Source organism: Oryza brachyantha, chromosome 4 (genome assembly GCF_000231095.2).
Source record: "Oryza brachyantha chromosome 4, ObraRS2, whole genome shotgun sequence".
Taxonomy (NCBI): domain Eukaryota; kingdom Viridiplantae; phylum Streptophyta; class Magnoliopsida; order Poales; family Poaceae; genus Oryza; species Oryza brachyantha.
In genome coordinates this window covers 12,058,303-12,072,460 of record NC_023166.2, presented here as the reverse complement: position 1 = coordinate 12,072,460, position 14,158 = coordinate 12,058,303, and the positions used below count along the sequence as shown (strand labels likewise).

The following is a 14,158-nucleotide window of genomic DNA, read 5'->3' as shown; positions in this document are numbered from 1 at the left end:
GAGCAATTAATCTCTACTACTACTACTACTAATTAATATAGCTGCTGTCGCCCTTTTCTCATGGACAATTTTAAACCTAAAACCTAGAATGTGTGGTAAGTTATTCATATATGCTTATACACGCATTTTTGTGTGTACCTAAATGTAGAACTTGATGTCCCTAATTGGCTTGTGAGGTCAGGCGTCTCTATCGATCTGGACGCCCCCTTTCTCTTGATAGCTAATGAGGTGGTCACACGAACCTCGTCATCTAGCTCCCTAAAGCTCCGTCTTAAACAACGCTTGAATACTAGGCTACGCCAATCTGAAAACTTTAATCAATCGGTACTAAAATTGAGACGTGCATCTCGTAACAGTTGTCGCGCTGATCACATGGGAGAACCTAATATAATGCACGCCAATGGCAGGCCACCACGGATCGGCCATTGAGAGCTAGCTAGCTGCAGGCTTGCTCTTGGTGGTTGGTTAGTTGCTTAATTAGTTGCTTCAAGCGAGGCTGCTGAACAAATTAAGGAAGCATTTGTGATTGGTACTGTACTAGTTTTTATTGTTCTAAATCGAGCAAAACGACAGTGAATGCGTGACCATCGATCCTCTTCCAACTTCGAGAGATTAGTCTTGCTTAATTTGCCCCATAAGCTAATTGGCATAATTAAGCTAGCTAGTATTCAAATATTCGATTTGATTGGCTGCGAGCCTAAAGCTAGCTACTACTATACTGATCAGGAAAACAGTTGACATGATGCTGAATCGTGCACAGATTGATAAATCCATGGACTGCATGTCTGCATCTTTCGGAGTTCAGACTAGCTAGAGATCATACAGGGTACGTTTCTGAATAGGGAAACATGGGGAAATGGCATCGATCCTCCATTAACTGAATTCTTACCGCACGCTCTACAGTTATAGACCAAGGAATGATGCTTGTCAAAATAAGATTAGGTGCAGATCGAGCGCTTGCAAGAACCACACCAATTAAGTATATCTCAAAATAATGGCAATATTTCACATTAAAAGTTTCTGAATTTCCTTTCTGTAAGAATATTCCCTGCTAATTATATATGTCTTCTGTATATGCCTTTTTTTTAAAAAAAAATATTCGTGAAACCTCTTTATTTTCTTGGTCAACGTCTTGCATGCTAAGAACTTGCCGCTAGGCCTGCTAATGGATTAGATAAAAATAGATTAAATGTGTTGGTTTTAATTTGGATTTTAATTTGTATTGTCTTTGGTTGGGTGCAAATGGATCGTTATTTCATTTGGTTTGGATTAGATTGGGTTATAAAGACAAATTGATTGGTATGGATTGGATTTGGTTAGCTGATTTTAGGTTCTAAATGGATTTAACCCGTGGAGGACAAATGGATCCTTTAATTGGATAGATAATGGATAAGAGAATAGACATATGTGGGACCCACATGTAGAAATTGATCAAAATTTGTACAAAGTTGCTTTTATATATAATAAATCATCCCACCAAATTTAAATCAAATTTAATAAATTTTTATAGTGTGAACGCGAGTTTTAAAATTTTAGCTCCGAGTTTATACATACCAAATGGGTGCATCCATTCCACAAGAGTGGATTGGATCCATTTTAACCAAATGGGTTAGTGCGGGTTGAGCTAAAATTAAAATTAGATTAGTTTGGATTGGATTCTAATAAAAAATAATTGGTGCGGATTGGTTTGATAGACTACCTGGTAAAGAGATGGATCGAAGTGGATTTGGATTGAATTTCAATCCATTAGCAGGCTTACTTGCCGCACCATGTGTGTGTTCATCAGCCTTTCTCGTTAACTAGGTGATGCCTCCGGTTGCGAATTGCAAAAGGTCAAGATATAGGTGATCACGTTAAACCATGTACACGCCCTAGGCAGAGGAATACTCACTAGTCTCTTCGTCCTATAATAAATTTTAAAATAAATTTTACATTATCATTTATTTTAAAATAGAAAAATATAATACTAGATTAGACATATATTAACACTATAAATCTATATATAAATATATAAAGATGTCAAAATAGAAAAAAAAACTAGTATTAATTAGACATATCTAGTGCTATGAATATCTAATATATTACTAGATTATTCTATTTAAATATGTGTGCAGAATCATAGTCCTACGATATGTTTAATATAAGATTAAATTTTTCTATTTTGAGACGATGCGAGTATATTTTAGGACGACGAAAAAAGGTAAATGAAATATTAATATTGTATCTTTTTCTTGAGAAATGACATATAAATGGATTATACTGCACTCACCGATGACAGGAAGTCTTGTCGTAGGAGAAACACTAGGCCCGTCTTTTGGGGTCAATATGTTCTTTGTTTTAGCAAGCCAAGAGCTAGGCTCATGGTCTCTGTGTGTGTGTCAATGCCTTATTGCACAATATGCACGGGAACAAGTCACCCCAACTGCCTGCGCACGAGAGCCAAAGCATTTGGTTTTGCAGCATTTTGCTTATTGATCAATCACGTCTAAATAGACGAGAGAACGCTCCTTTTGTTCCACATGCATTTTATTTTTTAGCCTTTTTATTTGTTCCACAAAAGCTTTATTTTTAAATCAATTAATTTATTGAAGTTTATGTAAAATAGAGGAAAAACAATTGGAGTTCTAAAATGCGGAAGATTTGTTCTAGAGTTTAAAAGGGTGAAGGGCATTATAGTAATTTTAATTTTGGGTAGGTGTGTGTGCAAGATTTATTTAAAAATAAAGTTTTATTAGATAGAGAGAGTACTTGCTAACTTTCATAGGTTAGGTTTACCTCTACGCTAATTGCAGGTTGCATAAAAAGGTTAATGCTTTGGACCTCCATGAAGCCGTATATAAACTAAGCCAACACTTTCACGTGATAAATTGTTGTTCTTTGTATCTTAGAAACAAATAAATATATTTCCAACTGCACAGAAATAGAAATTGTTAATAACTTGGCATATAACTTATCACAACAGCTACGTACAAACCTTAATCTTCACTAACTAAACCTAAGTTCAGTGCGAACCCAGAAAAAAATTACCGGGGTCCTACACATATTATAACACATAAAATATTTTTATTTTTCACTAATAATACGATTAATATAGACTAAAATAGATAAATATTAGAATTTTACCTGGGGTCCTATGACCCCGGTTGGACGCCACTGCCTAGGTTGATATAAAAATTGTGTGCTCTGCACATAAACATTGCTTAGAAAACAAGCACAAATAAATTATCACTTTAGCGTGTCTAGATAAGTTTTAAAACCGTCGAACCAATCACATCCACATTTGATACGATATAGGACCCACCATATTGAAACTTGGTGTGGGTGGCCTGAAGTAATCTACAATATACATAAAAAATATCCGTTGTTACCTTGCTACATACCAATTGTTATCATATTATTCATAACCTAGTAACAATATGTCACATTTAAAAATGTTTTTGATCGGATTACTCTGACAAGATTTCATTCCTAATAAACTAATTCAATGCTAAATGATCCAAGATATCATTATAGTTTACCTGATTTGAGAAGTATCTGGCCATGCATCCATGGGTCGATGAACTCAGATCGATCATTCGCCACAGAGGATGAGCAGCACTGCTTGGCCAACTGCTCTCGCACTGCTTCAGGCCGTGGTGCGGAGCTCGAAACCAACCACATATCTGCCCAATGACCATACGCCAACCGGAAGGGCTGCAGCCATTGTCATGTGACGGCCGGCCATGCTGCCAGGACTTTCACGTTGCAGCGTAGCAAACGAGCGTAGGATTGCAGCCTCCCCGATACGGCAAGCACGGCCTCATCTTCCAAGCTTTTCCGGGAACTGTTTAAACTTTTGGCCATGCTAAAGTCTCGTGGATTCCAAGTGTCAATCATCGTCTCCACGGCACAGGGCAAAAGCAAGATCTTGTCCAACAAAGGTAATTAACCATCGGTGGTTTTAGCTTTGACCGAGGGTGCAAAGCACAACGATGGGCATCGTTGGTTTTCCAGCGTTTGGGTTCTGTTTTTAAAATTTTCGGACCGGGTCCTGTACGGCCTGAAGTAAGCACTTTGGAGAATTTGCAGATTAAATAAGGATTAATAATTAGTTTTTATTAGTTTGATAAATTAGGCAGGCGAATAGAGTCATACAAGTTCAGACAAGATAAAGTAACATATATAGCTATCAAATAAAGTAGTGTTATATGAGTTTGGTAGATGAAGATGAGTTTTGGAATCTTAACCACCGTTCACCGTTCAACTACATGTTAACCCATGACATGGCATCTAATGGAAGTTTTTCGAAAGATAACTGCTACGCATGTGGCTCCTGCCAATACGATAAGAAAGAGCAATATAAATAATAACATGGATTAGGTCAATCACATGTGAGAGATTCGAGTTGCCGATAACTTTTTTGGTGTGTATTCCAAACGTTAGGTTTACTAGTTTTATCGATGTTGGGGCCATTATTCTACTTTTTTGTTAAAAGGAAAAGTCTATATGATATTTCTTTTTATTTTTTAGAATATTTGTAGGCTGTCAATGAGCCAAGCTCGAGCAAGCTCGTCTGCCTAGGCTCGAGCTCAATGCAATCTCGAGTCGAGCCTATTCCACATTTGAGCTTTTAAGTAAGCTCAGTAGCTAAGCTTGGTAACACCACTTTAAAATATATCTATTGGTAAATATAATTATTTTCAAGTTAATCTTACAAGTAAAATAATACACAAGGGAAGTAAGATAAATATATGTTAGTAACACATGCTAATTTATTTCATAGATACATAATAATGTTCATTTATCTATTAGCTTGTCAATGAACAAGGTTAATAAATTGTACAAGATATGCACAGTCAAGCTGGTTAGAAGCTCGAGACAGCTCTGCAAAGCTCGCGAGCTTGGGCTTCAGCTCGAGCTTGACTTGTTTGGGGCTCGAACCAAGCTTGAACCGAGCCTAGGACAAGCCAAGCTTGAGCTAATTGCGAGCCTCGAATTTTTTTTTGATAGTCCTAGCGTAGGATAGCTAACTATGTCCTTTACTATGATCACTAGAATACTAAAAGACATTGTTACATTGGCTTGATCCTTTCAAACTATACTATGTACCCTTATATAAATGGTGCAATTCCCTCCATTTAACAAAATGATAACAAAATAGGTTTATTATGAATGATGTAGAGGTTTTAGGTCAATATGTCAACTTAATAATTGTCATGTACTTTCAAATTCAAACATAAAATGCTACTAATAGCTAAAAGGAGGTGGCTTCATATTAGGCTTTGTTCGATAGTCCCTCTTTCCTAACTTTTACTTTCTCGTTTTCTATGCGCACACTTTTCAAACTGTTGACCAGTATGTTTTTTTGCAGAATATATGTAGGAAACTTATTTTAAAAAATCATCTTAATCAATTTTCAAGTTTTTACTATTAATTAATTAATTGTATGCTAATACAGCGCTATGTTTTGCATGCGGGGTAGATTAGTTCCCAACCTTTAGAGCCAAATGTGGCCTTGGTTTACGTGGTTACGACAATAACAACTAACCGCAATAACGTGCAAGGCTATACTTATTTTCTCTAAAATAAATAATCCTACTATATTAAAGTAGAAAGATGGTGCCTTCACCAGATGAATGGCATCATTTTAACAAGTGCAGCAATAACTATCATTAGGTGTAAGATGTATTATCATAAATATGCATTTATGATAGGACCTATGATTATATTTGTTATGTTTATAATATTGAATAGATGAAGAGGAGATAAGAATAAAGGAATAGGGCAAATAATTGATACAAACAGACTAAAAGTCTTATAACATACTCTAATTAAATGGAAAAAGCACAAATGCAAAACAGAGACATGTTCTTTTAGTTGCGTCTTTACCCATAACATTATTTTAGAGATGGTTTGGTTTTTTTTCTCTCAATGGTATGTCTATCAATATCCCTAGCTGTAACCTTTGTGATTTATAGTTTCGCTAGTCAATCTAAATCCAACTGACGAATCTACTCATTTAGCATATTTGTTTTAGGGTCACTCATTCGATATATCATTAGGACTGAATGGCCGAGCTGACGTAAAATACATGTACATCTATTGATGGTACTCATAATCTTAATTTTTCATCATTATTTGGCACATATGCATTTTTAGTGGATCAATATATTAATATTGCCTATCTATTCTAGTTTCTACCTAAAACTATCCAAACATTTATTTCCGTTTTCTTAAGCGTCGAACACATAACCACAGTAGAGAAGAACGCTTAACGTGAATCTGATATTCCAAACGGTTTTCTTTGCCAAGCTCAAACCTCATGAGTCATGACAGTGCAGGCCACATGCGTGGCACACAGAAGATCGATCTAGGACACATGATCCGTACACCGAGAGTTTGAATATGCAGCACCCGGTACAGCTACTAAACATGGCAGCTCGAACAAAACTAGGTTTTAGAGATCCAATTTGCGGTGGAGTGGAGCCCATGCATGTGAGCACCACGGCGTGGTGCTCTCACCAAACCGGCCGTTCCTATCTGACTCAGCCACCTCGCCCCCCCAAAAAAACAAGAGACAAAGAGCACCTGATCATGTAAAAAAAAACACCTAAAATCTCGATTGATCGGTGTGGCAATAGTTTAATCCCCAGCGGCCACAAGTGTCAATCATCAGATGGGAGAAAAGGGCAAGGTGACGAGATTGACGCCGTGCAGGGGATTCCCAAATGGGGCTGATTCGTCCTTTTTCAGTGTGTATTCACATTTTTTTATACTGCCGTGGAGCTCTCTGCAGCTGCGATGACCTTGGACAACTTTATAGGGAAGCTTGAGTGTTGTCTCTCTCCGGTTACAGGCAACAAAGTGGCACGTTAATCTCTGTGAGGAAGTTGAGTGTTAAGAAGGTAAAGATGCCATCTTAGCAGCCCACTAAACAACTAACAAGAGTGGTATACTATTACGACCTTTTCTTTTGGGAAGACAGTCGGTAGTGCTAGCTTAGCTTAACAATACTCTGTTTTGATCATAGAAAACAGTACTAAGTTAGTACATCCTGGAAGAGAAAAAAATAACTTATCTCTTGGGACTTAACAAATACATTATTTCCTTTCATTAAAAAGCAGTACTAAGTTAGTACGCCTTGAGAGACATAAATAAGTTATCTTCTGGTACACGCGGTGCTTAAACTATTCATCGCCTCCTTCGTTTGAGATGAGTCCAGCTTCCTACCTGGGAGGTCCAACCCAACGCCTCCATGTGCCCCCTCCCCATTCCCCCGCTCCCGTGGTCGAGATGATGAGATAAGTTGTTGCGCTGTGCTAATGCCGTTTGAACGCTTTTGAGACGTGTGACATGCAAGGTATGCAACACATATGTGGGATGTAGCATGAGTGAGATCGAGCACGACGAGCAGCAACGCCAGCAAACGGCAGGGGCGATGACGAAAACGGGAACGAAAAGAGAAAGTAAGTGGACTGGGCCGGCGGTGGACCGTACATGGGCTTCTGGTCATTTTCCATTCCGCACGAATACGGCTACGAGTCATGCCGGATGGTCGTCCATTGGGGAACTCCCGTGCGCTCGTTTCGTTTCGGTCATAGGCGAACGCGCTGGCACCCCATGGGCATGGCCGCGTGGGGCCTCGTGGTGCGCGGAGCGGGCCTTACACTGTTGCACTAGCCGGCGCCTCGGTGGCCCATATATCTAACGCAAAAATCACCGAAACGCAAACAGCCAGCACCCCCGCAGCCTCAGGCCGCAGCTCGCTGCCGGCCGCTATTGCGCGAGGCGAATACCTTGCTCCTCCGCAGACTGCGGTTCCGCCGAGATGTGCAACCGCGAAACTGCCGGAGGCACAGGCCGACTGGGGAACGGAGCCTGAATCCACTCGCATCTGTACTTCAGCAGATCGTCAGGTTCTTCGCCCAGCCTAGCCAGGTCTGTTACTCAACGGTGCTAAACTTTTTCTAGGGCATCAACGGTGGTTAGATTGCAGTAGAAGGGTAGAGACCACGGTACCATAGATAGACCTCAAATCTCTTCAAAACTAAATAAAAATAAATGGTTCGTTGGCATGTGCATCTACTTATAGCTGCAAGCTTCAATTCTCTTTTCCATTATATGAGATTGAGTTGCATGCTGTCGGATCATGTAGTATGAGCCCAAATTATTTCAACTTACAGGGATCAATCACAATTCATTTCCATAAACAAAACCATATCTGAAAACAGTTTGAATCCATCTACAGGGTCATGTACCACCTGGCTTTTAATAACATCAACAAGAAAGAGCCATGTAACCAAAGCAAAAAAAAAAGAAAAAAACAAGGGTTCTTAAGGCTGGAAGAACAGAGAGACGCGCTCACGCTGACAAACTCCCGCCTCCCTGTTGCCAAAGGTTGATGATGTCAGTGGCCTGATTCAGAAGGATGATCATCTGCTTCTGCGAGATCCACTCTTTCTCTTCCAGCTTTGCTCTTAGCTCCTCCCAGGCATCTTTCCTTGGCCAGAAGTAGTACGGGCTTAACGGAATGCTGCCGTAGCCTGGAACTAACTGGTCGAGGGCTATGCCGATGTTCTTCTCCATCCATATGAACTTCAGCACGAGCATCGGATCCTGCCTTTCAGGCACCTTAACCTTGTACTGCCATTCAGAATTTAATTCCATCTCAAATTTCATAATGCTAATACTGATTTTGAATATATCAGTGAAACAGATTGTGCAGTTTTAACACAGCTGAAGTCACAACAAAATAAATTACAACTACTGCACTTGCTCCATTGACAACTTTATTTTTTAAAGAAACTTTATGACGCTGTGCGTTTGTCTATACAAGGCACCGTTTTTAATCTGCGAGGGTAACTCCCATAGAATCATAACAACATTTTTAGTACCTCTCTGGAATATGATAAATTGATGAAAAAGGAACTTTGTATTCTTATTATGTTGTTACCTAACATCAGATAAATGGACAAATGACAAAACTCCTTTCATGACCACAACCTGACAATGCTACAGCATGTCTTGCTTACAAACAGCTCAAAATGGGGAAACTGTTTTAACTCGAGAGTACGTCCTCTCGTCTATTGCATGCTATCTAAATAGTCATAAAAAAATATGAAAAAAATTATTAAGATAGATTAACATGTGATATATCACTACACAAATATACAAGTTAAAATATGACTTCTGTAAAAATAAAAAATATATGATTATGAGTATGTGTATATTATTCACAATTTAATTTATTATTTTTATTATGGATCGTAGAAGTCATATTTTAATTTGCATATTTGTGTAGTGATATATCACGTATTGATCTATCTTCACAAATATTTTCATATTTTTTATGATTATTTGGATAGTATGCAATAGACGAGAAATCGACGAGAGAATGTGCACTCGAGAACTTAAAAATCCATGCTCCTAAAAATGGCACAGGCGCAAGTTTGTTATAAGCTTTCATGTGCTCTTCAACACTAGAATACATCTTATATATGCAGAACAGCAAAAATACACCAAAACTATAGTCCGAGTGCATAATCAGTTCACCCAAACAGACACCACTAATTTACCTGTGACTTTTTAAAGCTTTCAGTTGTGCATTGTGTCTAAAGATTTACTTGCGACTTCACCCAAACGGACACCTCGTACTGTATTTCACCTATGAGACTAACAGTTTAGTAACCAGAATTTATGCAACAAAATCAATTTCATTCAAAATCAAAACTTCATTCTGCGGACAAAATCAAATTCACTGAAAATCAAAATTTTCCTCTGTGGACTGAGTAGAAAACCATAATTTGTCACTAGCATGGTTTGGAGCGATATAATAACCCATTACCTCGTCCGCTTCCTCCGCAACGTTCGCCTCCCCACCTCCGACTTTCTGCTCCTCTTCTCCCTCCCCGGCCAAGGAATCCTCCGCTTCGACGGCTCCCGAGGCGGCGGCGGCGGCAAGGCCACGGAGCGACCGAAGGGGCAGCCTCCTGCTGCTGAGGTGGACGAGCCGTGAAGGGGAGGAGGAGGTGGCGGAAAGCCTGTGCCGGGAGATGCGGGCGCGCGAGGCGAGCGCCGGCGTGGCGGCGGGGTGGACGGACATTGCCAACATGGTGTCCTGTCCAAGCTGCCCGTGCGGATAAGAGGAGGAAGACGATGGTGCGCGGCCGCCTCCTCTTATCTTTGGCCTTTCCCCTTTCTCATCAGCTATTAATTGCGCGTGTTAGACCACGGGCTAGAAAGTTATGGTAAAGCCCAATATGGGCCCGGCCCATTACCCAATTCTAAGTTTTCGTTTGCATTCTTTGGTGCCCAGTTGCCAACCGCTGGGCACAGTAAAAACGGCTGTCATCTGCGCAAGGTAAAATGATACTAGTAGTAAAAAAAAAATGCAAAAACAAGTAGTTTTGCAAGTAAGAATGCTGCATTCTCTGGTCTGGTAGTAGTTTCAGTGCTTTACATACTCTATAAGAACACCGAACAAAACAAGCATCGAATTTCAATGTCGATACAGCCTTGAACAGTTGGAAGTTCTTTCTCACAAGTTTAATCAAAAGGACTGTCAGGTTAACCCTCAAGAACGTGATTAATACTTACTACTTCGTACTAACATTAGTCCATCTTATTCGACAATCATCGCTAACTATTTACTGTGTCATGAACCACCCCATTTGAAGCAGGCGAAGCTTTTCACCGCTCAGATGTCCGGTGCCGGCGAGTACGCGTCGGAGGCGGGCACAACTGCCGACGCGGAGGAGTTCACAAGGTTCAGTATGCTGTTCCAGTAGTTCTTCTCCTCCTCTGTCTCCTGCAGCTCGCCGTCGGCTTCTGTGTCCCTCGTCGCCGGCCTCGGGATCTGATTCAAGGAACCGTCGAGGAGTAGGCCCGTGAACCCCGCTCCGGCGGGAAAGCCCACGTCGGCGGCGTCGACGTCGCCCCAGTGCTGCTCCTTGCACGCCTCGTCGTACGCCTGCATGGGCTGCATGGCGGCGCGCGCGGCCGCGGCGGCGCCGTGCGCCTCCAGCACGGTGGCGAGCGCCGCGCTCTCCGAGAAGCTCAGCGTGGAAGTCGGCGAGTCGAGGCCTGGAGCCGCCGCGGGGGGCGGGAGGTGCGGCGCCTGGAGGGCGGACGACGCGGAGGCCGCGAGCGCGCGCAGCTTGGCCTCGCGCGCCAGGCGCGCCTCCGCCTCGAGCCGGGCGCTCTCCCACTGCGCCGTGTGGCTGAGGTGCGCCGCGGCCTTGGCGTGCTGCGTGCCCGCCGCCCCGCCGGCGGCCCCGCCGACGCCCGCACCGGCCATGTCGGAGCGCGGCTTGTGCGTGACGGGGTCGATCCCCATCTTGGCCAGCCGCTTCTTGAGGTGCGTGTTCCAGTAGTTCTTGATCTCGTTGTCGGTGCGCTTCGGCAGGTGCGTCGCGATCGCCGACCACCTGCAAACAACACGCGCCGGAAGATCGAAAACCAACGAGAACTTCAGTGCTCAGCACACATCAAAAACCTCCATTTTCAGTGACAAACACACACAGCGTCTTGAAATGTGAATAATCAGCGGTGAGATTTAAGGAGTGCACGGCGTAGTACAGACAGAGGGCAGAGATGATCGGAAGCTGTGAGTCAAAATGGGCAAGAGGGGCAGGTGGCAACAGTGGACCAAAGCCCAGTTTTGGTCCACAATGATGGGGGCTGGCCTTCTTAAATGGCGAGGTTGAATGCCGAATCATAGGGCAAAAAAGAAAGGAAAATTCGGGGGTGAGCCTCTCACTGCCCAACCTTTTCACACCTTTTCCCTTGTTGATGCATGCATTGATTGGTCAGTGCCCACAGCTAATGTGTGGTTGTTCGACAGGCAAAAGAAGACGGATGCAGCAATGCAGCATACGTCTGAACAAAACGAAACAGCTGATGATTCTGTTCTAACATAAGAAGTTCTAGCCCCGTGTGTTAATCTACGTGCAGTACAGTTGTTACGGGTAATGCTGAAGCAGATGTGTACGGGACAGCAACAAGTAGTAGCACGGCCTGAAATTTACCCATTCCATGGCTAGGTCTGCTGTTCCAACCCTTGCATAACCCTTTCATAAATGTCTGCCAAGACTACGGTGCAGAATGGTTGCTAGTGTGTTCTTGACCTGCCGGTCAGCAACAAGTACTAGCAGTCAAAATTCGTGCAGAAGAATCAAGGGTTCCATCGCGATTACGGAATTAAATGTGCTCCGGGTGCAAGTCGAAGAGCTAGGCAGCTAGCTAATCAACCCAGCAGGAGAGGGAGTTGTATCCTATATGCATGATGCATCCGTGCGAAAACGCATAAAACAATCACCTGTTGCCGAGAAGCGCGTGGAGCTGGATGATGGTCTGCTCCTCCTGCAGACTGAACTTGCCCCTCTTGATGTCCGGCCGGAGGTAGTTCGTCCACCGGAGCCGGCAGCTCTTGCCGCACCGCTGCAACCCTGCACACGATTGCCACATTTTTGTGACGTCTGATCACGTACACAGCAGCTAACCTCGAGGATCGGTCGTCTCGATCGCACATTGCAGCCATGATTGCTGAGGGCGAGAAGAAATTAAGCTAGCTGTAGCGGCGGCGCTTACCGGCCTTGGAGGGCAGCGAGCGCCAGCAGCCGTGGCCGTGCTGCTCGATGTAGGCCAGCAGCTTCTGGTCCTCCTCCGGCGTCCACGGCCCCTTCTTGAGCCCCTCCTTCTCGCAGCACGGCGATCGCCCCATCGCCGGAGAAGAGCAGCAGCAGCGAGCTAGCGAACTCTAAGAAAATACCCTTCGCTCACGATCTTCCACGCCCTCTTGTTCTTCCTCCCCCGAGGCCCTCCCTAGTCCCTCCTCTCCTATCGAGCTCTCAAATAGGGCTGTGTGTACTACGTGATCAAGGCAATTCACTACGAGAGATCTTTTGCAGGGCGCTGTGGCTCCGAGTGACTCAAAAAGTGCGGTAGTAGTAATGCAGCGAGCAGTGTGTGTGAAAGAGAGGCCAAAAGGCGAGAGAGTGAGGGCGCACACACACACTGAGAACTAGCTTGCGCGTCGAGGCCGGTGTAGTAGAGGCATAAATAGAGGAGACGCCGCGGCGGGGGTGTGGCTGGCTGGCTCGGCTCGGGTCGGGCCGAACGCGATATCTTCTTCGGACGCCGCGATCCTGCCGGCCGGGGGGCGCAAAGTGGACTTCACTGTCAGTCAGTGTACGTATACCACCACCCGCGAGAAGTAGGGGCAGGACGGGGATTTCCGTCGCACTGCACCAGTGTGGCATCCGCGGTGTACCCCACACACCCCCCCGGCGCGGACTGAGGAAGCATCGCTGCCAATCGCGATCCACCCGATCAGAGGGCGTGCATTTAACTCGCGGGGGGGCTCTGCCCCTGCTTTGGTATGCCTACGTGGTCCTCTCTCCCTCTCCCTCCTTTCGCACTACGGCGTGTCGTCTTTCCCTCCTCCTCGCCCAATCGGGCCATCCATCCCCTCCGCTGCTGATCGATCTGCATGCATGCAATGCCATGCCTTCATGGCGCGGCCTGAGACCCTGACCGCGATCGAGGACGGACGGACGCGCGGGTGCTGTTGCTGGCGCAGGAATCTCGCGCTACGGATCGCTGGCGCGCACGCACAACGCCGTGTGATCAGCGCGCGAGCCCGCCCGATCGATCGATCGAACGTGCTCGGCAGTCGGCAAAACAGTAGCAGGCACAAATTCCAACGCGGTTCGTTCGATCGTTGCGCTAGGAAGCTGTCACAACGTGCGTGCGTGCAGTATCGGCCGGGCGGCTGCGGCTGCGGCTGGCCAGCCGGGGCCGGGGCCGACGGAAGGGAGAATCAATCACTGGCTGGCTAGCTGGTCCCGCGCGACGATCGCCGCGAGTGCGGGGGATGCGTGCTGTTCCTTATCGATTTATCGATCGAACGCGATGGATTCGATCGACGCCCGGCCCCCGGCGTGGGCAGGTGACTAGTAGCTAGCTAGGCTGCTTGCCCCCATCCGTTTGGACGATTGACTTGATTGCAATCTCGCGGCGTTTTTGGGAACAATTTGTTTTACTCATTCAATTCGGTGCCGTGCTCACCACTGGTGTGGTGCATGATTGCGTCGCGTGCATGCATGCATGCATGCCGGTTTGAGTTTCCTTTGCTTGCTAGCCCGCCCAGTCGATCGGTTGGGGGTGAGATCCCCACGTA

At 44.6% G+C, this 14,158-nt stretch overlaps 2 protein-coding genes across 2 annotated transcripts; both read right to left on the bottom strand.

The window, feature by feature from the left end:
- Positions 1-8,156: 8,156 nt before the first annotated feature.
- Positions 8,157-10,147, bottom strand: LOC102709268 (30S ribosomal protein 3, chloroplastic-like). The gene is made up of 2 exons (XM_006652302.3): positions 9,824-10,147; positions 8,157-8,622 (listed from the first exon to the last, which is right to left on the bottom strand). Exons 1-2 carry the CDS (start codon positions 10,088-10,090, stop codon positions 8,341-8,343), a joined length of 549 nt encoding a protein of 182 aa, XP_006652365.1. The 5' UTR covers positions 10,091-10,147; the 3' UTR covers positions 8,157-8,340.
- Positions 10,148-10,393: 246 nt separating this feature from the next.
- Positions 10,394-12,992, bottom strand: LOC102718735 (transcription factor MYB16-like). The gene is made up of 3 exons (XM_040523406.1): positions 12,568-12,992; positions 12,296-12,425; positions 10,394-11,405 (listed from the first exon to the last, which is right to left on the bottom strand). The coding sequence occupies exons 1-3, from the start codon at positions 12,698-12,700 to the stop codon at positions 10,676-10,678; spliced, it is 993 nt and encodes a 330-aa protein (XP_040379340.1). The 5' UTR covers positions 12,701-12,992; the 3' UTR covers positions 10,394-10,675.
- Positions 12,993-14,158: the final 1,166 nt, after the last annotated feature.

What these genes read in the sequence shown, in the direction of transcription:
- LOC102709268 (XM_006652302.3), bottom strand. Translation starts at nt 10,090, where the DNA reads ATGTTGGCAATGTCCGTCCACCCCGCCGCCACGCCGGCGCTCGCCTCG. An exon ending in TTGCGGAGGAAGCGGACGAG is followed by an intron (nt 8,623 to 9,823) that starts GTAATGGGTTAT and finishes TCTGAATGGCAG; the next exon opens with TACAAGGTTAAGGTGCCTGA.
- LOC102718735 (XM_040523406.1), bottom strand. Translation starts at nt 12,700, where the DNA reads ATGGGGCGATCGCCGTGCTGCGAGAAGGAGGGGCTCAAGAAGGGGCCG. An exon ending in CTCGCTGCCCTCCAAGGCCG is followed by an intron (nt 12,426 to 12,567) that starts GTAAGCGCCGCC and finishes AATCGTGTGCAG; the next exon opens with GGTTGCAGCGGTGCGGCAAG. An exon ending in CACGCGCTTCTCGGCAACAG is followed by an intron (nt 11,406 to 12,295) that starts GTGATTGTTTTA and finishes TGTTGTTTGCAG; the next exon opens with GTGGTCGGCGATCGCGACGC.